Below are 25,532 nucleotides of genomic sequence, written 5' to 3'. Positions count from 1 at the left end.
AATTTTTACACTAGAATGCAGTTTAAGTAATAAATTTCCACTGCTGTATCATATCAAATGCTTTACTTAGAAAAAAAAAAAATTAGATCCATTTTTTTTGTCAGAAAACCAAAAATCAATTAGATAATTAGAGAGCATTATTAACTTAGTCTGACATGATATACCACAATATTGCATTTTATCCAATTTTCCACTTAGTTTCAAGTCTACAATTTTTCTTTCCTTCAAGTATTGTTTGTATGGCTCTGAAATTAGACTATAAGGTCTCTGTCCCGATCATTTTTATCCTTTCTTGAATAGCATTGATGTGTTTGCTATAGTACAACAATACACCTGACAGACTCACAGAATGACAGGAATTACCCTACCCTTAAAATACATTATCTTTCAGCTTTCTAAGATGGAAATTATTGCACTCTCTTATTTGCACAGATAAAGCGCTTTGATTCGTCTTCATTTTGAATTTGGTTATTTCCCTGCCATCTCCTCCTTTTCTAACAGCCAGCCACCCCATCACAAATGCAGTCTGAAATTTTTGGATCCAAACTGAAAAAGATCATTTATCTTGACCAGTTCTTTCTGCATGGCAGACCCACTCTTTCTTTGTTTCCATCTTACTTCTAAAGCTAAAGAAATTTTTACTATTAGCTACTATGCTTCACTCTTGTATTTTCTGAGGTCCAAATGTATAGTCTTCTTGGTTGTTTTTTTCCTGTCCTTTTTAAATATTTCATCTTGCTTCTATTAAATATTCTTGATTCTTTATTTCCTAAACAACAATTGGGAAGTACATATAGACAGATCAACCTAAACAGAAATACATTTCACCTATTCCTTTCTAATTCTATCTTGATCAGAACCACTTTTAAATAAAAATTGTTCTAATTTTTCAGCAACACAATTCAAAGGGTTGGGTTTTTTTCAGCTGAACTAAAGAAGTTGCTGTTTCCCTGCTTTAAAATAGTGTAAGATGGTGGGTTTTAATTTTTAATCACAATAGAAGCTGATATCCCTCCTAGGGGGGTATGTTCTATGTATTCCTAATCAGCATGAGAACACTGCAGATGATTACCTTGATTAAATTTTCTCTCTCTGAGTAATAATAGACTATTAAGGAAGACTACTACATTCCTTTTGCAGCACAATCCCCATATGAGAATTTTCTACACATAAAGATCTATATTTAGCAGCTGTCTATGCCTCATATGGACAGAAAAGGGAAGGGAAAGTCATAGAAAATTCATTGGCCCTCTGGGAAAGCAGGAATTTGCAGTAAAATTAAACGGAAAACTAACAGCCATATTCATGTCAGACAGCCCACATACATGGTTCCCCACAAAATCCTTCCAGAAATTCTGCAATTTTTATCCTACTGACACCACAGATGTGGTCCACAGACTTCTGGGCACCATTCAAGAGCACTATCAACAACTGGCAGGGAGAGAAAGAATTAAGGTTCTAAGAAGAAAAATTAACCAAGAATTGCTGAGAAATGTAAACTCTTAATGAAACTAAGCAAATCATCTCCCATTTCAGTGCTCAATGAAAAAACACTCAAAAAAAGTTCTGTTTCAGTATTATTTTTTAATCAGAAATGCAATTTAAACAGCCTTTCACACTAATTTTCCAGAAATAAAATAATCCAACATCGAATACTCATTCTCAAAATAAACTGTTCACTGATAGTTAGAATATGTAAAAGTTCTATTGCTCCAAAAGTAATCTCATTCCTTGCTTTAATCTTTTTATGATGCTAGCTTTATCAGTTTCTTGATGATTCAAACAAAATGTGAAGTTTTAAAATTTATTAAAATGGTAAGCTAAAATATGAATAAAACCAATGATTTTTAACTCCCATAAATGGTATGTTTAATTTTTTCCCTTGATATTCACTCTGACCTATATTTCATAAATCCAGATGAAAACATTTGGCTCTGGGAATCGACAAATGCTGTTGTAATACTAGCAGTCTAAGGATTAAAATTATGGTTTTATTAAGCTTTATATCCAAAATCTGTTCCTGAGCTTGCTACAGTTTTGAAATCATTCCTCAATACACCAGCAACCAATACTTTAAAATAATTTGTAAGAAGTCATGAAAATACTCACCTTGCTGTCTCCCTCCACTCTGCATCCTCTCCTTCACGCCAACAAATTTCATCAAGTTCAGTGAAGAGATCATGAGGAATGTGTTCCTCATCATCATCTTCTGTTCCAAGAATAAACTGCACCCTTTGTGATGGGGTATCTGGAGAAAAATAAAAATATCAAGTCCAAAACACCAATTTTTTTGCCCTGAGCAAACGAATACTTAACATTTCATGAGATTATCCAGATTCTTTCGCCTATATCACCTATTGCCACACAAAAAATATTATACTTATGCTGTTAGAACATTCATTTATACATGAATACATTCAGATTGAGACCTCTTCATTTACTGTAATTGTCTACTCTGCTATTTCAAAATCTCATCCAATGACAGAATGTGATGTACAGAAGTAGGGTCTATTGGAAGCTGGAATGGTATCTCCGAGAAAAAAAAAAAAGGCAACACAGAGAGCAGCATAGATATAACTGATAAAAGCCTTCTACTCCAGTGTTAAAAAACTACTTTGCAACTTCACAGGTCTAAATCTACAGATCTACCTCAGCTCACAAAGCTAGTATACTAAACGTGAAATCTTTGTTGCACCTGGTAGGAGAAAAAAAGACAAACAAAATCTGTCTAATGCAAGTATACAACTGCAAACATAAAAAGGAATACATGACTTTATCTGCCATCCCATGCCTCTTTGTCAACTTTTTCTACGTGGTTAGGCTGCCTGAGAAGAACAAGTCATTAATCTGTCCCAACTTCCGCATTTTATCCTTCCTGTCTCTGTTTTCCCTTACAATACTATTGCTGGTTATTCTTCTTCATAAGCTTTCAGCACAGTGCACTAAATAGATTTTGGAGACATACTATTCTTTTTTCATATCACTCAAAAAATTTCCAAAGCTCACACAGCATCTTAAACATTCAATGTTCATAGATCAAATGTTGTCTTAAAAACCAAAAATCCCATTTGCTTATTTAAATGCAAATCTCAAATGAATGAACTCTGATGAAACCCAGTCTCTCTAGAAATATATAGCTGCTTTTTCTGTTAATGTATTTTAGATTTCTGAAAGGAACTAAAAGTCCTTTGTGAGAGTGATAGGGGCCAGGCTGCCAGTGAACTGAAAAACTGATCATCCAGCAGAACAGCTCAGCAATTCCTTGAACATTGTCTAAATGAAGTTCTGTTCTATAACCATATTCGTAAGACAACCTAGAGTATTCCATCTAATAGTGAATAGTATCACTGCATAGGATCCTCAAGCTCTTCGAATTTTGGAAAAACTAAGATGATAGCACCCAATGAATGCTAATTAAAGAGCAAATACAGCACTGACCAAAACAAATTAAACAGGCCACTGACACAGAAAATTAAAGTCAGCATTAAAGACATCTTTTTTGGTTGTAGTACTAAACTAGTTATAGCAATGAAACACAAATAATACATGACAGTTTTCACCTGAGGTCTATTTGCTTAAACACAGTGTGACAATATAGTACAGTCAAGCCTATTTACTCCTTCACAAAGCAAGGAAACTAAAATCAAGAAGAAAAAAGGCAGCGGAAGGAGAGAGACGTGGGCTCGTCACTACTAAGCTCTAGAGAATGGAACTGCAGGGGAACAGCTAAGGAGACAGAAATTACTTTTGGTGAATCATTAAAGAACAGCAACAAACTCCTCCACTTGACTCCTTCTTTGCTTTCTCTTCTCTCTTAGTGTATAGTTCTCTTTTTTCTTTAAAACCATTCTATCTTTTTTTTTTAATCTGAGACTAGAAAGTACATTCTAGTCAAGAAGTGTGCAACTTTTCAGGACTATTTTCCAGAAAGACAAAATTCAATTATATGTGAACTTACAAAGGACAAGTGCATATGAGTAGTAACAGAACATGAAAAACAAGCTACTTTGGTAGAGAGCTGGACTGCAGTGATAATCTGAGAATAAGCATTGCCAGGAACATCCTCTTGATAAAATCAGCACTAGAACTGATTTACAGCAACTGCTATTGTTAAGTAATAAATGAGCAGTGTTGTACAGCAGAGCTGAAGTTTCATGACAGTTATGATACTCATGCAAATACACGCTTTCAGCATGGGAAAGAAAGCAGAGGATCAGAAATCTCTTGAAGTCAGGTGAGTAGTAACAAGGAACAACCTTACTGCAGCAATTTGCTCTTACTGGGTTTTCTGTGTAACAAGCTACCTCACAGATAACAGTGAGTCACAGAATCTTTTAGGTTGAAAAGATATCTAAAATCATCGAGTCCAACCACTAAACAAGCTTTGTTAAGTTCACCACTAAACCATGCCCCTAAACACCACATCTATAGAAATGACACAATACGCACTAAATTATCTTCTTACTTATTAACAAACCAGTAAAGAAGGCCACTAGCTATCTGACTACATTTCTTTACTGCTGTAATTTCTATCAGTGTTTGAAACCTGCAAGTCACAGCTTCATTTTGAGACACCAAGCTGGAAGCCAAAAACAAAGTTATCACTTGCTTTATAGCACAATAATTTTATTTCAAGGACAAAACCCTAAGAAAATTAAACAATATGAAAATAATAACAAAAATAACAAATCTGTTCATTCTACTTATAAAACTGAGTTAACAGGACTACTCATGTGAGCAATGCCAGATGGATTTGGCTCCTATTCATAAGAGTAATAAATACCAAATATGTCATTAATATGTTATATAGAAAATTAGTAATATGTGATTCAAAAATAGTATGAAAGTATACTTCAATTGCTGTCAAACTGTGATAACTTAATCCTCAGTCTAGAGGCATAATATTTGCAAACTAGGACACTCAATGTATTCTACAGTCTAGGAAAACAGAAATTGGCTAGAATATTATTTTTGTCTATTCCTACTTCAATTAGTACACCCAGCATAAAAAAAAAATCCTTCATATTATTATTGCTATTCCTAAAAAGTAATGAAAGCAATCTATATTAATCTTTAAAAAATTAGATGAGTGGGACTAATTTGTTACATTAGTATTTTTATCACTGCAGTTGTTTTATATCAGATTTATCAGAAGCAGCATGAATTTAAAGTTCCACAATAAGCAGTTGATGAATCTCCCAAGTAACAAGATCATTACCAGTTCAGGAAACCCTCCAGGACAAGCTGGGACTGGGACTGGGCAGAAAGTCTGGTACACAACAGGAGAAGGAGTACCATAAACAACCACTTCTGCTTGGCTAATAAGCCATGACAGTCAGGAAAAGCTGAAGCACCTTTCTGTTTGCTGTGGCTTCACCAACCCAGGGGAGCCTCCAGCCAGAGTCCATGTTATACATGGGTTTCTCCGCGCTTGTGCTTACATCATCTGTGCAGCCCTCACAGAGACTTCCAAACTACCTCTGATACCTCAAATTCATTATATGTATGGAAATCTGAGTACACCAGGTTTAAAAATATGGCTAACTCCAGTGCACTATTAAAAGGGTAAAAATTATGACTTGGTGGATAAGTTACTGTTGAAAGCACAAACTCAGAGTGGGACTCAGTGCTGCAGAAAGGGAGTGACCCAGCAGAAACCTGACATAACTGATCCCTACTATAACTCTTTGTAAAGTCATCAACAACCCTAAAACAAACTCAAGATGTGGTTATAGACATGTCAAAACATCAGATCTGAAAGCCAGAACTGCTAATAATCGAATTCCCAGAAGACAATACAAAAAGCTGCTCCTTGGAATACCACTGAGTGCAGGTAGTAGCAAACAGTGGTCAACATCACCATCCTACCTTGCAAAACACATGTAGGAAAGAATCATAACTGGCATTTCCCCCATTTAAAACACCCCCAAGTGCAACCACAATTCTGGTTCAGGACTGCTCCCTCTTGCATAAGGGAACACGGTAAAATAAAGAACTTGGCTGGGGTCACAAAGGAGGACCACTCTCAGTCCCTCCACATAAATTCAGCCCAGCGAACATTCTGCTCCACTACATCAGTCAGAATAATACACATCTCCTCCTCAGAGAGTGCCAGGATTTCTTTTGGGATAAACTGCCCTGCCATCAGCCAGAAATGCACACAATTCACCCAGGTGATATCACATGCAGAAATATAGCGCTGAGTACATATAAAATGTATCTAAATTCTGTCTTCTGCTCTTGATAAACTTAGAAAGGGTGCAAAAATGTATTTCTGGTAACCCTCTTAGCTCACTTTTCAGAACAGGTTTCGGTACTTCCAAGTCTCTTCAACCTGTGTTTAAGGGCAGTATTAGCAGGCGAGTACTTCTTACTGGGGTTAGTAGATATAGGAGTGAAAGATTACTTTTTCAACATTAGAAAACATGCTAAATGTTAAAATAAAACTTTCATTGTAGAAGTTCATGTAAGATAGTGAACATCATATACAAGATTTAATCCATGCCTCATGTTCTTGTACATTCACATTAAAGTAATATTAAATATAAAACTTTTTTTTTTTAATTACTCACTGAATAGGACAGACTGCAGACAGGGAGCTAACAGGTGTAACACTGACATCCATAACAATCTCTTACAAGCCAAGGGGAAATGGTATGAAAAAGTCACAGGATCAGAGAAAAGAAAGGATCATTCAAATACATTCCTCTTGCTTGCACTCATCACAGAAGTGGTAGATGGGGGCTCTCTCCCCACCTCCTTCCTCTGCAGATTGGACACTTAGCTCAGCAATCAGTAAAGGTAGGGACCACAAATTCTTTTTTTTTATTAGAAAATATGGTAAAAATGAAAACAAAGTTTGCATTACTGAAGTCCACATAAAATAGCAAACAGGATACTTCTGAAAATCTCTTCACAGACCTTAGAAATCATGTGTTAGGCTGGGAGAAAGTACTCCCTTGTTTGCTCTTCCGGCACTTTATCTTGCTTCAGGAAGCCATCCCTGCATTTCCTTTACAGGAATTGTTTCCATCAATACAGGACTATGACAAATAATTACATCTTTTGGATCTGACAATATGGACAATTCCCAAGCTTTGATTCTCTTCTTTTTGCTAGACTCTTAAAACTGCAGTTATGGTACATTATTTTAATCCAGATTTGCAGCAATCTGTTCCACAGCTATGCAGAGATTTAAATTTCCAAGTTCATCCCTTAGCATATAAAGCCTATAATTAAGAGTAGGTGAATTCTCTTAACAGCCATACTCTTTACAAATAATTAAATGTACCCCACTAATAACCCACCAACATTTGAGATTAGGTACCAAATATAGACAGCTGAGTTCTTTCATTATACTTTCTTCAAGCCCTTCTACTAATCAAGAGAAGTTCCCCTTCACAATCCATTTTTTTGCTTGCATTACCTTCAGGGAGTCTTTCCTGAACCACGCATGCAGTCCTCTGTCAGGCTCACCTCCAGGGCTGCTCTTGTGGTCTCTCCACATCCAATATCATGAATTACAAATTTAAGCCTCTTTAAAACTAGGGATTACTAAAGCCAGATTTCTTAAAAGAACAAACCAAACCTTCCACAAGTCCTAACAGTGTCCAGTTCTACAAGATACATGAGGCTGCAATCAAACTCCAGTCCTCACAGTTACATTCACTTTAACCCTCAACAAAACCTGTCCTTAAAGATACCCTTTCCAGAGCTAAAATCTTCATATTTCACCACATTTTTAAAACAGCAACATAAATATCTTTAACTCATGAGTACAAAAGAGCTGTTTTGCTGGTTACAGGCAAACAACAGACATCAAAAAAGCCACTGGATACTGCCACTAAAATCCACATGCATACCAAGTAAGCACAACTCTATCAGCCAAAGTTGGAAATCTGCACCAGGTTTCAGTGCCACCACAACCCACAGAGCTGATGGAACTTGTGGCCCTGCAGCTTGCAGGCGCCAGCACCCATCACTCTCCCAGCAAGCAGCATCAAGGAGATGCTCCAAGCATAAGCAGCTTTTTTTGACAAATTAGTTTTAATTTGCATCAATTCCCTAATTTAATTCACAGAGCAGCCACAATACTTGCCCCACAAGAAAAGCTGTGGACGAGGGGAGCTTAAAGCTGGCATGAAACCGGGGCCTTAATTACAACAGCAGCATTTCAGCTGGGAACAGTGAACCTCTCCAATAAAGCAAATAGCACTACTGCATTTTTAACTAGAGTGGATAATTTCACTGAATGTCTCCTTCAAAAAAATTAAGAAGCAAGATGGTAAAAATCCAGACCTTGAAATCACTTAGCTTACAATTTTTACTACCCAAAAAAAGCCTCTACACAAGCAAGCCATTTTAATCTGCAAATTGTGCAATTCACAGGCACCTCATTATGGCAAAACAGAAACACCTTTTAGAACCTCATGTCACCAAGAGACAACAGATAGACAATGAGAATCAGGTGTAGGGAAAACAAAACCCACACCTGAGTAACTGTTCTGCGCCTCCAAATGAAAGGACTCTTTTTATTTCACTAAGTACATATTCTACATATTATTTGTCTACTCTGGAGTTATATCTGAATCTGCACACTGAGAACATTTGGGTTATTTTTGAAAAGTAATAGTAGGAGATTAAAAAAAAAAGCTTATGAGCTGATGTCAGAATGTTGTAAAAAATCTATTCTTCAGAAACCTTCCCTCGAAAAGTAGCTGCTACGGATTTCCCAGCCAGGATTCAAAGGAATTATGAGAAAGCTTACAGCTATTGGCATTACATTGACTACAGGTGTTTTCTAGACATGTTGATACAAAGAAAACAGTTTAAGAAATTGTTTTTTACTGGATATGAACCCTGTGGCACCTGTCCACTCTGCATGGGGCCTGCACAGCCCCACAGCACATCGTGCACTGTACAGCTCCCTGAAGCAGTGAGAGCAGAGCAAGATCTGCACCTGATGGTACTAAACGGATTAAGTTATAAATTGCACAGTTAAAAATTGTGACAAAAAGTAATGCTTTATCCCATGCTTGGTTAATTGAGCAGTCTGGAGCACTTCATGTCTGAATATTTCAGGTCTTTACTTATTCTAGAATCTCTGTTATTCAGTTGTTGCATCTTTTGCTTTTATTATACTCCTTTCATACTTCAATGCTTCAAAACACTGCTAATTTATTCTCTTGTATCATAAAAATCCTTGTGTATTTTTCTGACTTACTTCAAAGCACTGCTTTCTATCAGTTGATCTCACAGTGCTTATTTTCTCTATCTTTCTTCTTGCACCTGCTCATCAAAACGTTTTTTTCTTTTCCCTCCTCCCTTCCAGTTCCCCAGTATACAGCCTTCTCCTATTCAGCAGAGATGCATTAAAAGGTGTCTATAGAGAGATGGAGCTAAGCAATTCTAGGTGCTCAATTAAATCCAAATGCTTCATAAATTAAGGGACTAGTTTGGATCTACTCTCTCAGGTAATACAGCCCCTCATATTGAGTTATGCTTCAAGAGAAGGAAGTGCATTTGTCTTTCTTCCAACTTTCTTCAGCCTCTGGTTACTGTTATAACCTTGTGGTCATGGGGAACGAGAGCTAAGAAGCATTACTGAGGTTTAGTGGATTCAGATTTAGTGTGGGAAGTATCTGTTTTTCTCTCTATGCAAATAAAGGATAAAAAAAACTATGTTTATATTCTCTCTAAAGGCAAAGCTTCTCCCCAGGCAGCACAACAACCTGCCTGAAACTCCTATAAGGAAAAATCATAGCAAAAGCAAGGATGTGAATATACACTAAGATTAATCTCTGTATTATTTTGTCTGCCAGATCTGCATATAACTCCACCATCACTGCAGAATTTTAGGATTTGCCTTCATTAAGCAAATCCCTTTCACTCTTGTCTATATAATGTCACATTTCTGCCTGGATGGACAGATGCCAAGGCTTGGTCAAAGTCTGGTTCACTGGCCAAAATTCCAGGAGTCAGACAGACTAGGGGAAAAACCCTCAAATTTTACCATTTAGATATTGATTCAGGGTGAAAATTTTGGATAATTCCAGACCTGTAGTTCTGTCTTTGGATTCTTTCAGTTGTTATCAACCAAGCACTTTGAAGAGTATCTTCAGCATTCTGAATCCAGAAAAGACTTGCATGTTTCTAGACTATAACTTATCTGTCAGGTGGCATAACTTACACACATCCCTTAACTGGTAATTATAATACCTTTACAAGTGAAAATGTGACTTATAAAACTGCAGACCTGTAGTTGTTTTCATGAAGTTCACCTCAGGACAAGTGCACCAAACATGAAGTTACAAATGCGCTTCAAAACTATCTTTTTTTATATTACTGATGCTCCACTTCAGAGACCCTTTGAACATAGGCTGATATGCACTTAACACAGAATAGTGCTGAACACTGCATTTTATTGTATGCACAACTCCCAAAGACTATTAAAGACAGATTCAGACAGTTAATTTCTTTTTTATTTTTTTCTTTTTTACTTTTGACATTAAGAAGGACACAAGCCTAGGTCTCCAGAAGTTGAAAGAACAGAGCTAAATTCTCAGCCAGAATGTGTCACATACTGGCACTTAAATAAAACCAGATGACTCAACAGAAGACACTGCTTCATAGTTCAAGATATCTCACTTCTTGGCTAATGTAACTTTCAATTGTTTCTTTTTAATCTGACTTTATATGTATATATGCATATTCTTTTTGAAAACTATTTTAATAATTTATGAACTTTGTTGTTTTCCAAGAAACTGGTTTCAAAGTAGTATTGGGTCTTTGTACATTTGAAATCCATTCCAGACAGGACCCCCACAGCCAATTTTTTTTTCACTATTTAGTCTTCAAAACATAACTCATATCTGCTAAGTTTGAAAAAGTCTTGACTTTTATTCTCAAGATAATAAACCATTGTGCAAGATTTGAGTATTTCATGTTCTAACCATCAGCTCTTATACTTGCTTGAAAGCTTTCTACATATGTAATACAAATATCTGGTTTAAAGAAACTCTTTTAATTACTAGTCTGTAACCTGGAATTACACTGGTACATTTCCCTAATGATTTAAAAACATGCTAGCAAACTGTTTTTATACATGCTTCCATTATATTTTCAACACTTACTACAGCCCTGGACATTTCAGCACATGCACTTTTTATTTTTGAACAGCAAATAATATTCTCATGTGTTTCGAGACAAAGCTTGACTCATTTATTAAGGGCTACCTTTTTCTGTTCTCTGTAATGTTTTTTAAATTAAAATTTTGAGAATTTTAAGAGTTTAATATTAGGTTCGTTTATTGAAGGGTGTTTTTCCTGTTTCCTCTCAAGTCCTCAGTTAGAAGACACATCTCACAATGGCACATTTACAGTGTCATGTAAGGAAAAAGGCAAACACAATCTAGATCACAGTTTGAATCTGATAAAATGCTGCAGGCTCAGTAACATTAACATTATTACAAAACTAATTGCAAAGAACCACAACTCCTCTATGTTATGTTTTAGGGACAAATACTCCAGAGCCTTCACTGAGGGCAGCTGGTGCCATGAAGTGCTTACCCCTTTCAGTGGTGGTGGCCATCTACCTTTCCACGGTCACTTACAGACAGTCTCCTATAGTGCTCCTTTAGTGCTAAAAATTACTGAGATTTCTCATGTATTGACAACCACCAGCTGCTGCCCTTCAGTGGATTTGCTCAAAGGAATGAATCCTCTGCAGAGACTGAGAGGCTCTGGTGGATTCCCCAAAACCTAATCACATCCAACTGGAAACAGGACATATGCATAATCATACTGATGTTTATTATTAAAAGACCTATCAAAAAATAAAATTTGTCTTACCAAAAGAAGGAGATTCTCTCCCATCTTCTAATCCTGAATCTCGCTCTCTGTCTCTCTTTCTGTGTTTATGTCCACGGTGCCGATGGCGCCGGTGACTTTTTCTTCCACCCAGTGGCACATGAACTCCAATGAACAATGTTCGATGGCCTGTAAGTAAAAGAAAGGTACCTTTTGAAAAGGGGCCATGGCAACATAACAATATTACTAACTGTAATAGCATTAATGGTATAATAATTATTATAATTATGTAATTATATCATATGGATTATTCTAATATTAATAGTCAGAACAATATTGATTACAATACTGATGATTGAGCATCACAGATATACAACCCTCTGACACAGAACAAAATCTCAGTACCAAAGTTCTTATGATGCAGTGACAGATTTATATATTTTTCCTTCAAATTTGCATCTCTGTGTGTGAACTTTCATTAAAGCCAGACAGGTGTTCTGTAAAATGTCTTCCAGAACAGTAACATGAAGAGACACATGGATCTCTTTGGATTGAACATTTGGTAAAGTTGCTGTTTGCTTTGTGTGTACAAGAACTTTACCAAACTCATTTCTATTTATGAGCCAAAACCTTGACAGAATTCTTGTGGGAAATTCATTGAAGGGAAAATGAAAAAAAAAAAAAAAGAGAGAGAGACTAAAAAAACCCAAGAAAACACTATGTAAGCTTGACTGCACTTATATATGCAGCTAGACTGCACCTATATAATTTTATGTGCTCACATCATAAATACATTGCCGGTAGCTTAGGGTGCTTTTCTTCTATTTTTTTTTTTTAATATATAAGAAGGTACACATTGCATGCCTGCTGCCTTCAAGCCTGAGAAATTTTATGTTGCTATCAAGCCCAAAAGATTTAGCTCTCTTAGCTATGTGGGCTAACAGGATCAGAGCACAGTAAAGCATTTAGAAGGGGGAGAGCACAGCACAAATCTGCAGAAAGAACCACAAAATGGAATAAAAGGGAAACGAATCGTGACTCACTACAGGCAGGTCCCCTATGTTTACTCAGCAGAAAGACATAGTCCAGATTACTCATCTCAAACAACATTTATGTTCTCCTTGAAATGAACATAACACAGCTCATGGATAATTGCTGCTTTGCTGTAATCAGTCAGCAATGTCAATCATCTGAAAAGGCTCAAGAACATTAAGATAAGGTAGCACATGATCTTTAATCCTATGGAGACTCAAGTGGGGACAGAAAACACAGCAAGGTAGCGTATGTCACAAAACATCAAAGAAATTCAAGGCTGACAGAAACTCTACACAGAGGCAGAGCTAAAAAATCGGGAGAAAAGACTCTGGACACCACACTAATTACTTTCTCAACTTTGATCCATGTAGAGAAGACTAGAAAGTAGAGGCATGGATTTTTGAGAGACTATTCTTGTAGAGTCGGGAGATTTTTCTAAAGCAATGGCCACAAGTTGAAAATTATGTATTTATTTATTTATTAAATACCTCTTTCTTCTTGCTTATTACATTTAACCCAAGAAATTACTTAAAGAGAACTGCTGCCTTTGGTGTATTTCAAATGCATTGCAATCAGTGGGGCATGAAACAAGGAAAAATGCATTAAGTAAAAAGAATTCATTAAAAAGATACGGAAGGACAGCAGTAATGTAGTACTTAACACTTCCTTGTCCCGTTCCTTCAGGAGAAAAAAACCAAAAAAACATTTTTAAAGGCATGAGATTACTCTTCCTAAGACTTCAGTAACTTCCAGAAGTACAAATAGATTGCTTTTTTAACTTAGTAACTTAATAAATTCCTGCTGCTTTGTGATAGAAGCGGGCATGCTTATCCTGGTTTTGTGCCACTTCAATGATCAGATTGTACCTGCATCAGGAAATGCACATTGAGACTCACATTTCAATTAATTTCCAGGGCTGAAACCAGGACTTGAGACCAGATTGTTTTTTATTCAGTAAACTGGGAAACAGTGCCAGAACATTTGTATGTGCTTGTCTGAATGTCACAACTATTTTCACAATCAGTGCACACTGAAAAGAAAACAGGAACCTGGAAATTGAAATGGACAACCAGGAAAAATCAAAATGGATTTCACTCTCTCTATGTGAACATTCTGAGACCAACAGTCCTACCAAGGCATAGTTTCAATAAATGCAAGGAGGAATCTCAGTCCTTGTAACAAGGTTCAGTCAAATAAGAGGAAAAGAAACTGACAGGGGAAAAGCAATAGTTTCCTAGAAAACAGGGATAGAGCAAAAAGCAAAAAATCTGAGAGATGAGAAGTTCTGGTTTATGAAAAGAGCACAACTGTGGAGCAAAAAAAGACCTGCTGGGAACAAAAGAAACAGTAATGAATTCTAAATAGCTGACAAAATGACAATGAATGATGGGAGGGGGGGAAAGAGGAAATATAAAAGAAATCCAATGATTTCATTACCTTACTTCGAGTAACCTTTCGATGACAGATATTATGAACTAGAGCCCAGGATGTAATGTACACTTTTCTTGTACAAGGTGTCCGTGCCATTTTTAAATAAGAGTTTCCAGCAAGCTCTGTAAATTTCCAAAGACCAGAATGCCAATCATAAGGCTGCCCTGCAGTCTCCAAATCAGAGCAGGGCAGATCTCAGTAAAACTGACTAAATTTTCCAAAAAAAAGAGCATCTATAATTGGGTGGAGTCAATATCCAACAGGATATCCACTATCCAGGATAGCCTTATAGTTTATAACTAATTGTATAAGGGCACTTATTTATCTTTAAGAACTTTTATGTGTGTTTTATTATTTACTTCATTAGGATGCCAACTAAAAATTACTGAATATTGCTTAAATATTGTAAAATAATTCTGCTCTGCCATACGTTTCCACAGTGCCCAGCTCAATTAGATCATAATTTCTCATTCTTTTGGCAAGGCTACGAAGACACTAAAGTATGGCAAATAGTAACAGCTGTAAATTACATCAGGGTACATACTATTGACATCAGGTACAATCTAACAACTATTCTCACACAGAATTTAGACATGAATTAAGAGGTGAGCATAACAGGGTGTTCTTCCTACAAAAGGAGTGTATTTACTGTGTTAAAATTGTGTTTGGAAGAACGTGAGGCACTGGGGCAAAAATATCTGTACTCCTAGCATTCCATTAAAAATATCTTAATTCCACTAAATTAAGAGAAACATTTACAAATACTTTCTATCCATCTCCATTTTTCCTTGAAATGTCACATCCACTCAAATAATTGTAACGGGATTTCCAGAAGTACCTAAGTCAAGTCATCAGACACCATCAGTTATAACGGGGTATGTGTTTTCAGAGCTTTAGAGATCCCATTAGATTTCTTTTTTCTTTCCATTTATTTAATGCATAAGATAGATGGCTAGGATAAGCTGTTTATAAAGACCCAGAATGTCAGGTTCTAAAAACCATTTCTAGATGCTACCTCTGTCATTTTCAAGGGATATGCAGAAAACGCTTGCTATTTGGAGCTTGCCTTTTTAGATGGTTTTTGCTATTGGGTTCTTAAAATAAATTTAGGTGTAAGGAATAATTTCTTCTTTGGAACACAGCAGCCCCAAACAACCCTTCTACTTAGATTTTATTCTGAGAAATGTCTCTGCAAGACGTATTCATATTAATAATGTATATTTCAAATCTCTGTTTTCTAGGGCAATGAATTCATACCTCCACAAACTGAAGATATTTACAGCACAATACATTTTCTCTTCCAAAGTTTTGGGGAAATCCTGATTTTTACATATGGTTATATGGACTTTCATCTGTCTCAAAATTAATTATAATTAACAGGATCCATTTTAAATATTTTATAATATAATTTGGATTTAATGTAATCCTGTAAACATTAAAAAGAATACTTTATAACAAGGGTCATTGTTTCTTTAATCCTTAAAATACTTAAACTCAAGGAGTGTTTTAATGCTTTGAAGGTAAACCACAAGCTTCTTATGCTACAATAATAATGCATAGATTTGAACTAAATTTATATTGTTACCCAGCTATGTGCAATTTGATTCAGAATGGCTTTTTTTAAAAAACAATCTTTATACAATTTAACAGTACATGTATATTGTTGCATAGTGGCAACATTGCAGAGCAGATCAATTCAGTGCATTGCATTTCTTTAATAAGCTTTCAGACTGTAAATAATCTTTCTGTATTACTGTTTTTCTCAGAGGTTCTGTTTTTAAAAATTATTTCCTCCTAAATTCTAATGCTGAAAATATTTATGCATGTGTTAGTGTTTAGCTTTCCAAGCAACACATCTGGAATAAATCAACATTTTAGTTCAGAGTGTGTTTTTGCAAGAACAGTCATAGCCTTTCTATGACAAAACACTACTGATGCTAGTGTAAGGTTAGCTGAAAAAGCTCAGGAAGACCAGATAAATCCTACAGCTCAAGTATCTAAATTAATTCTGATTTTTAAAATAGTAACATAAATTAAACATAACATAAACCACGGAGAGGAGTAAACCTCTTTCAGCATGGAAATTCTTTCGGGCCTCCATGTTAGACCAGGCATGTGGGACTCAAGTGGGTCCTTTAGGAGCTCCTTAGTGAACCAGTCAAGTTGGTTGCTACTGTATAAAAAATGACTCAGTGCCTTGAAGCCTCTTTTATGTATTACCAGCTAGAGCTGACCCAAATGTAATTTTCCATCCTCTCAAAAATGAACAGTGAGGTAAAGACAGAAAACCAGCAGTCCATGTAGAGTTAAAAAATTTGCCTTCTTCCTTATAGGAGAAAAAGTGATTATGGTGAATTGTGTAGGAGTAGAGAGTACATGACTCATGATTCATTATTGTAGTGCAGCAGGGAGGGAGAGCTGAAGAGAAAGCAGAAAGGACAAAAGCAATCCTTCCTAAATCAACAGTTTACATTGCTGTTTGCAGTTATGGTTTGCCCCACAGACATTTTTCACCTTTTTTCCATGCTAAAATTTGGAGGAACTGACAAGAAAACTTTCACAATTTTGTTCTAGGGTAGATTACAACAGAAATTATATAGAAAAAAAGTAAACAATATCCCTGGCCCAAGACAGCATTAAGGACATATTGAACATGGAGGATAAGAGCATTTCACTGAAGTCATTTAATATAAGGATCTTTTAAAGAGCCACAATCAATCACTTCTCTCCCAGCAAATATTGCCTCTTAACAAGAAGACTTTTCCAGGTTGTGGCTGGGCTAAAAAGTCTTTATAACAGCACTTATGTTCACTACCAATTTTCCTACATTTCTCCAGAGGAGTACAGAGGTGGTGTGCGAATGGTCCTATAAGGTCTCAGACCTTGCAAGACAAAAGAAAAAAAGTCAGCAGACACAGAATGTAAAAGGACCTGCTCAGACACACAAGCTCTTTCCACTGGTGGAAAGTGAAGCTGTGGTTATTGAAGGGAAAAATTTGACCTATATTTCTAAATTAGCAACAAGCAAAAAAAAAAAAGCAAACTCAGTACTAGTACAACTATATGTTAAAAATGGAATGTTTCTGTCCTCTGATGCTGCAATTTTGCAGCTTTTACCAATAATGGCAAATTGGTTTGTCAGTTTCATCTCTCAGGACTTCACAAGGTGAAATATTTGGAAATATTAGTCCCTAAAAATATGGAAAACACTTCCTGTCTGTGAAGCTCAGAGCAAAGTCAAACTTCACAAGCACAGTTTATGATCAACAAAAGACTGTGGTGTTCAAGCAACACCATGATACCTGTTTGCTTTCATTATTTCATTACTCTTCAAGTGAACTTTCAAATAGATTTTGTGAACATAACCTTCAAGATGAACCACCTTCCCACAAACACAGAACCTCCTGGGAAGGGACAAGAGACCCACACAAAGGGACCAAGGTGACTGCCAAGACAAGAGTGCAAGAACAGCTTGGGAGAAAAGTGAGATGTCAAGGAATATTGAACTACATAGGAAAAAAGGAAACAAAACTAGATGAGAGGCACTACAGAAAGATGTGTCCTAGAAATCACAAATTGCACAAGCTCGAGTATTTAATACCTGGTAGGCAACAAAATGAAAGAATTCTGTACTTGTAAAGCCAACAGTACAAACACAGACCAAGCTGAATCTCTGCAACTCTACTTCCACAGGTTATATTATACCACTCCAAGCCTAATGCTGCAAGGAGCATGAGCTAGGTCAGAGTGAACATCAGGATGAAGAGGGCACCCAAGGGAAGCAGAGGCAAGGAATCTCGGAGCAGAGGATCTTTACTGACACAGTTACGAATTATTTGCAAAAGGCTGTAATATCCTGGGAGCCAAAGGGAAGGGAGATCTTGGCCGATGTTCCTGTCTGACCAAGCAGAACTCATATCTGACTCACTTCTGCATGGGGGCATGGGTGAATCAAGGCTAGCAGGTTAGTAAAATTTATGTTCTTTCACTTCTATGAGCTGCTAGGTCCTACTAATTTTCAGGTAAATAATGTCAGTGGCAGACAGGTCTACTATGATGTTATTTCTATAAAAAATGTCCGGTCTCTGAGAATAAAAGCCTACTTAGATATCTGCAGCGACTCTGATTTTTACTAAGTAATATATGGAGATTAGAGTTCAATAACAATTAGTTTTTTACATATTAATCCTAACTGTATTTAATCAAAATTTCATGAAAATAATTTTCAAATTATTGTCACAAGTCAGAACAAATCTAAAAAGAAATAATTACTACTATAACAGCTTTGGAAATTAAATATTGTTAATTAAACATTATTTAATTATTATTAAATAATAATTTAATTATCAATTTAATTGATAATATTTAATTATTCTTTATAAGTAATTATTAAATATTTCACCTTTTTTTGATAAGTAGGACATCTACTATCAGAATTAATCTTCATACATGTTGTTAAATACAAAACATCTCTACTACGTTTCAAAATAATTTTTGCTTTATTAATTTTAAAGCCTCAGCTTCTGTACCATATTCTGTGTTGCACTAGTGATGTTTATATTCTAATTTAGCTTGCAGGGGTTTTTGACTTTCAGTAAGCAATACATGTAATCAGAATTTTGTCAGAAGTGTCAGAATGCATATTCAGATGTACAGTGATTCATCTACTGGATACAGTGATTTAGGTGTCCTGAGAGACATGAAAGACGGCAAACTTGATTTCCCATGAGACAAATTTTTCTCACGCCGCTTAGGCAGATCAAATGTATGAAACATAACAAGCTTAAGCAAAATCTTGACCAAATCAATGATCATTCTGCAATTTTCTCCAACAGAGACAGAATTCACTCCTGATTCATGCTTGACCTCCATCTAACAATCCCATCTCTAGCCATCTCACTGTTGAAGCTGCTTCTCAAATCAGGCCACAGCAGCTCTGAAATCCTGCCACAAAAATCCATGATCTGCAGTTGACCACCTCCATCAAGGACAGCCATAGAACAGTCATTTTCCTACTCAGCTAATATGGTGGGTATAAGGAAAAGACCTCAGAATGCATTTAGTGTCAACCCCTTTGCATATCTATATAGTCCAAAAGTCTCAGCACGTGACCTGACAGAATCTGAGCTCTCCAGACACATATAGAGCAATCCAAATATTATTTATCTATGAGATAAAAAGTACATATATTCATTTTGACAGAAAACTGCTTTTACTGAACATACATTGAAGCAATGGCAGACAGCCAGAGACAACAACACAGAGTAAGCTGAGTGCAACTGTTGATATGCACACCTGTTCATGAAAACTTGCCTACCTGCTCACAGTACAGGTACATGTACAACCTGTCCTTTTGCAATTAAGTACTTTAGTATTCAGAATCAGTGCCCAATTCTCATTTAGGAATTCCACTACTGATAAAAATAAGAGCATATTTATTTCAGTAGGAATTTTGGCTGTATACACATTGAAAGATAACATGCAAAATACGTGATTATAACCAGGGGAGATAAGCTTCTTGTTTTGCTATTAGAAATGCTTTCCTGTCCCTCCATTAACACAACAGTCAGACAAATGACCTATTCAATATTAGTGACTGATCCTAACCTTACAACTCAGGAAAAATTAATTACGTGGAAAAATCATTCATGCTGAAAATTTGAATGCCAAAGCTCTGCAAACAATTCACCTCTGAAGCACTACAAAGCTTAAGTAAAAAGATACTATTTGCAGTACTTACTGCAAGGATCATCACTGGCGCTAAGATAAGCACCACACCTCTTCTGTTCCCATAAGTTCTGCAGTTCCTGTCTTATCTCCCCAGATTTTTATATACTGCTCAGGGAAGGAAAACATTGATCTAAGGGAAACTGAGGCAAAATTCTGTTCTTGTGGCTGTTCTTGCAGACAGCATTAATCACCATGATATCTTCATGCTTTCAGCAAGAAATGTACTTGCAATATACTTGCAAAATGGCTGCCCAAAATAAGCAAATCCAAATATTTGCTGGGCCAAGAAATTTCAGTAGTACACATTTAAATCAGTATTTCTAACATTTAAATGTTGATAGTGTAAAATTTAAAAAAAGCAAAATACTTACAATTTTAAGATTTAATAAGAAGAAATTGAATACTGATTTTCAGATTTAAACAACCTTTAGTTCTTCATATAAATTGCAATTTTTTTAATGTTGCTTACATGCTGCTATTGAAACTTAAACCCTGGCAAAACTAGTCTTTCCCAGAATATTCAGTAACTAGCTATTTACATTTTTAAAACATAAACTAAATTAAATGTCTGTCAAAAAGCTAATTACATAATACATATTAATAGTCTAATTATATGATTTTTCTAAGCTATGCAATTGCCACCTGATTATTTAATTTAATATTTTATAGCTGTTATGTCATTAGGAAAAGGTAAGTTTTTCATCAGAACCCAACACAATGTACAGTGAATAAGGCAGATATTTTTAAGTCACTCTTTCCAGATGGAGAAAGGCCTAGATGTACTGGAAAACAAATGGACATGCTATTAACAGCAACTGGATATTAAAATTTGCAATCTCTTCAAAACTTTTTATGTCAATTGGTATTTTTGAATGTAGTGATTATATATTTAAAGACCTACCAATCTGAACTTAAAGTGGACATGAAATTTATCTGAGAAAGCTAACTGCATTATGAAGGATTGATTCCACACTGAAAAATTGTTTTCCTGGAACATGTGAAGCAGTGCTGATTTTATTTTTAATAAAAGCAGATTCACTGGCTAACTACAGAATTTTTCAATGTTCTAAACAATTTAAATTGATAGAAAGATTGTTGGGGTGTCACTACCGTGTTCCAAGGTCCATGGATAACATCCTAGAAGCAGATTTTTGAAATAATATTTTCACTGATATTTCACAGGAGGATGATGAGGAAAAATAATAATTAAATACAGTTCTTAAATTAAGTTCCATGTAGTCACATGTGGAACATCATTATAATTCTGAGTGCCTTAATGCTTGAGTCTACTCATGTGACTGAGCTTAAACAAGTCACTCCCCAGAAAGCTGTCTATTTCTAAAATGCCACCTTACCATCATCAATAAAATGACTTAGCAAAAGGACGTTTTTCTGGGTAGACTCAAGGCACAAAAAGCTCTGTGCATCAGTTTCATGGAGAAAGGAAGACAGAGAGCCTGCATTCTCTTATTGGGTGTTTCTCCAAGAACACCAGATACAATGGTTTCACTTTGTTCAAGAATGTGATTAAGGGACTGAAGACCACAAAAGATTAAATGTGAGATTCAAAAACAGAGCTTGTCTGCCTAAATCCAAAACTTTCATTGCCAGCCTGACCCACTGGTAGACACTTAACCTTTGGAGACACCAAAATTCCAAATGCCACCCTGGAAACATCTTACCTGAGATCGATCCTTGCACATGCTCAGACTTTCCCCAGACTGAGCAGAGAGCTACCTACCTCATACATGTCATACACTGCATGACATTGTCCACCCTTCTGTGAGAGATTACCTCATACAGACACAGCCAGAAACCTTTCAAAATGTAGCTACATTTGCTTTTTGAGGCACTGCTTAAGGAAACAGTAACAGAGAGTTGCTGTGTAACACGGCATTTCCATGAAATCATCAATATGGCCATCATGCAGCAGAGAACACAAAATTCATACAGATGGAGAGAAAAGGAAAAAAAACCCACATGATGATGATGATGATGATAATGATGAAGTAATCAAGGGTAGGCATTTAGAAAGCTCAGGTTTATGCACAGATGGAGACACCTCTCTTTAGACCTGAAGCAGGTAACTTTTCAGATGTAGCATGTTCAAATACACCCCAGATTTTTTTTTAGCATTTGTTTTTGGCTAGTTCATGTGGATCTGTGTGACAAAGATAAGAGCCTCCATGTCCCACTACAAGAAGCTAACAAAATCAGCAAGTTGCAGTCTCAGGAAAGGGATATCACATGCACAACAGAAACTCAGTCTCATCCAATAACTATGACTAGGAGAGGTGTCACACAACTCAATACAAGAGTGTAAGTACAGTAGTAAAGAGAGTAAGTTTGGGATCCACTAAACAAACTGAAATGCAACTAAATCATTAGGCCAGTATCGTAAGACAGTTCTCACAGCTTCTCACTTTCTTCTATATAGTCAAGTTAGGTGGTTTCTGCAGTTTATATTATCAAGTATCTGTCTAATCTCTGACACTCCAGAATGATTTTTTTCAGCTGAAGATGTGGCTAGGTGACTACATGAGGACTGTAATGCTAATGTAGAAGCCATTTTAAGTACTAAATCAGCAGTCCTGCTTGCATCTACATACTTGGAAACTTAAAGGTAAAATGACTTATCTAAAGTCACACATGCATATTTACAGGACTTGATTACAGATCACTGAAAACTAGCCAACACCTTCCACCATAATCTGTGTCTGAACACCACTTTGAGAAGAAAGTAACATTTCTCTTTTTAAAATAAACTACGAGGCTGATTAAGAGATTACTTTCATCTCTTTGCATTCCTGCTCAAATCAATAAACTGTACACATTAAAATTACATTTCAGTACTTTTGGAAGAAAGACATAGTGTAAAGCACAGAAAAATCATCTCTCACCTTCTAGATCTTCCTTTTCAAAATGTGTTTTTAAAATGGAGCGAGTTCCACCCCTATCCACAACAGCTTCTTCATCATTTCTCTGCAAAACAGAAAAAAGGACAGGTAAGCTGCTTCTCATTCGGAAACTATTGGCAAGATTGTACAGTACTATAAAACAAAGATGCTTTTAATATTTAATTGCTGACTCTTCCAACTAAGGAACTAAAAAGTTTTTAAGAATTTCGTTTTTGTTATTAAAATCTATTTCTTATGCATCAGTTTTACTGAGGTATGATTACAGCTAACTTTGATGTGAAGAACTTCTGTTAAAACCTGCAAGATGATGAGTAAGCACTTGTTACTGAGAACTAAAAAAGCTATGAGTCAATAGGACAACGAAAGAGATGAGAGAAGACATGTCTGACCTGGGCAGCTTTATTCTTGCACTCCTGAAGAAAGGGGCTGCACATATATTTTTGTCTTTAGACCAGGATTCTGAGCTACGTCCAGAATTCCCAAATTATAGCACTAACACTCCTTTTACTTTGGCAAAGCTAGAGAATAATACTTTGGTAAGAAATAAAATTAACACCATGAAAACAACTGGCTTCACTTACTGGTGAATTGCAAAGCTCTTGCTTTTCTTTACAAACACTAAGCTGAATTTACTATAAAGGTAGGTAGCACGCACTAATAGCAGAAAACAGAAAAGCTCTTCTTCCTGAGGAACACCTATTTCATGTTTAATTTCATCCCATAGCACTTATGTGATTCATTAGTGTATTGTGCTCAGGTTAGAAAAGCTACAAAAATTGGTGATTTTGCACTTCTGACATGAAAAAAAAAAGCAACACATTTCCCTAAATAGAGAAATTTTTGGGGGGAGTTCAGCAACAAGACACTGGATGCTGTGCTAAAGTATTTGCTTCACTATGAGTTTGACATCACCACTTGTGAAAAAATCTAGCTGCTAAATACAGCCTGTATTTCACAACATGATTTAGAGTGGTTTCCATTAAATTATTATTAAGAAAAAAAGGACGAATTATATAAAAGTATCAATTAATATATCATGAATATATATTTATTTGTCATTAGTGGAGGGTTTTTAGTAAGTGATATTAGAACTAGTATGGCTTAATTTCAATATATAAAATTGGTATCTTAATGGAAGCGTGAAGAAAGGGGATTTGAATACCAGTGCTTGTGATAAATATATATCTATATATAGAATGCAATAAGAAGAAATTAAATTCTCTGAGCACCTCTCCTTAAAGAGCAGATGCCCCAGGCAAAACGATTCACATCTACAGCTGCATATGGCACATTCTGGATATGAGTTTTTGTTTCAAGCTCCTCTCTTTTTTAAAAACAGCTGTCATGCTGTAGCTATCTTACACAGAAAAATCCTATGAATGTGTCAGCACCAAGCATCTGGGCTGTTAAAGAAAGAAAGGAAAACCAAGCGTTACCATGTCTTTATTGGAGTTTTCCACAGACTATGGTCTAACTAAAACATGACAATAAGAGAAAGACTATTGAAAAAGTCTTGTCTTTTAATAATTTATAATTAGTTAATAACCTATTAAGATGTATCTCAGCAGTGCAACTTTGCAACAACCATTTGATCATCTTAGTAAAATGAAATTTAAAGCAGTTAGACATAACTGGGCATGCTTGTCATGCTGGCACAATGCCATGCACCTGGGTAAACGATTAGGCAGGATGTCAAAGGCCAAGTATTACAGCCATATCAGAAGTAGTGCTATTCTAGCAGAAGACATCGACATCAGTATTTTACTGATGCTTAAAAGGACATATGGAAGCAATATTAGGGGAAATTTACAATGGGGGAAATACTAAATTGCTGGACAGCTTAAAGCCTTTACAGATTATCTAAGAAAACTAAATACAAATTAATTCATTAATATTTATCAAAATATGCTCATACACTTTGACTTCTCCTTTCCCATGTGTTCAATTTTCAGCTTCTGGCAATCCTTCTCTTCCCTGCCTCCTTTTCCTGTAATGTCACAGCAAGTCTCAGCCTTGTCTCATTCTCAGAAGTGGGTTTATTCCATTAATATTACAAGGAAAAACAGCTTAATTGGGAGTATCGTGTTGTTGCCAATTCACTTGTCAAACTCTGAGCAAAGTCCAATTAAACAGGCCTTACACTGAACACACTGGCTTCCCAGGGAGCAGTATCAAAGCCACCTTGCATCTACCAGTACAAGAGTTACACTGCATTTATTCTAGAGGTAATTTCTGTGATTCCTGTACTGCGCCCTTGGAGGAGGGGAGAGGTGAGGGAAAGGTACTTGTAGTTTAGTGCAATTAGGTCTTAACCTCATTGGAAGATAAGCACTATTGAAATACCAGTAAAAACAGCAGCAGATCCACTCTACTTTCTCCTGATGATTAGAGACTGGAAACTTAATTTCAGTTGGTAATGCTTTGCTTCTTATTAGAATGTCAGGAAAACTATGAACTTGTTATTTTTAAATGCTGCAACAAATGAGAGTTTGACACTGAAAGTACAGGCAAGACTAATGGTAAAACAGTCATGGAAGATAGAATTCATGCCAACCAGACTCCATACTAACATCCTCAAAACCATGAATCCAGTGCAGTTTTGCCCATCAGT

At 36.0% G+C, this 25,532-nt stretch overlaps 1 protein-coding gene across 8 annotated transcripts in view; it reads right to left on the bottom strand.

Annotated features, from left to right (window-relative positions):
• The window catches only part of SLC4A10 (solute carrier family 4 member 10), a 173,494-nt gene that overhangs the window by 73,316 nt on the left and 74,646 nt on the right, over window positions 1-25,532 (bottom strand). For all 8 annotated transcript variants that reach the window (XM_051787655.1, XM_051787650.1, XM_051787652.1 and 5 more), the window contains 3 exons: window positions 22,904-22,985; window positions 11,850-11,996; window positions 2,110-2,248 (listed from right to left, as the gene is read on the bottom strand). In XM_051787655.1, the coding sequence (XP_051643615.1) occupies window positions 2,110-2,248; window positions 11,850-11,996; window positions 22,904-22,985 (368 nt within the window). The remainder of the gene's footprint in view (window positions 1-2,109; window positions 2,249-11,849; window positions 11,997-22,903; window positions 22,986-25,532) is intronic.

The sequence above is a fragment of the Manacus candei genome, unplaced genomic scaffold (genome assembly GCF_025592945.1).
Source record: "Manacus candei isolate 608988 ecotype Guabito, Panama unplaced genomic scaffold, ASM2559294v1 h1tg000023l, whole genome shotgun sequence".
Lineage (NCBI taxonomy): Eukaryota > Metazoa > Chordata > Aves > Passeriformes > Pipridae > Manacus > Manacus candei.
Note: the sequence above shows the minus strand (reverse complement) of the source record. Positions and strands in the feature narration are given on the sequence as shown.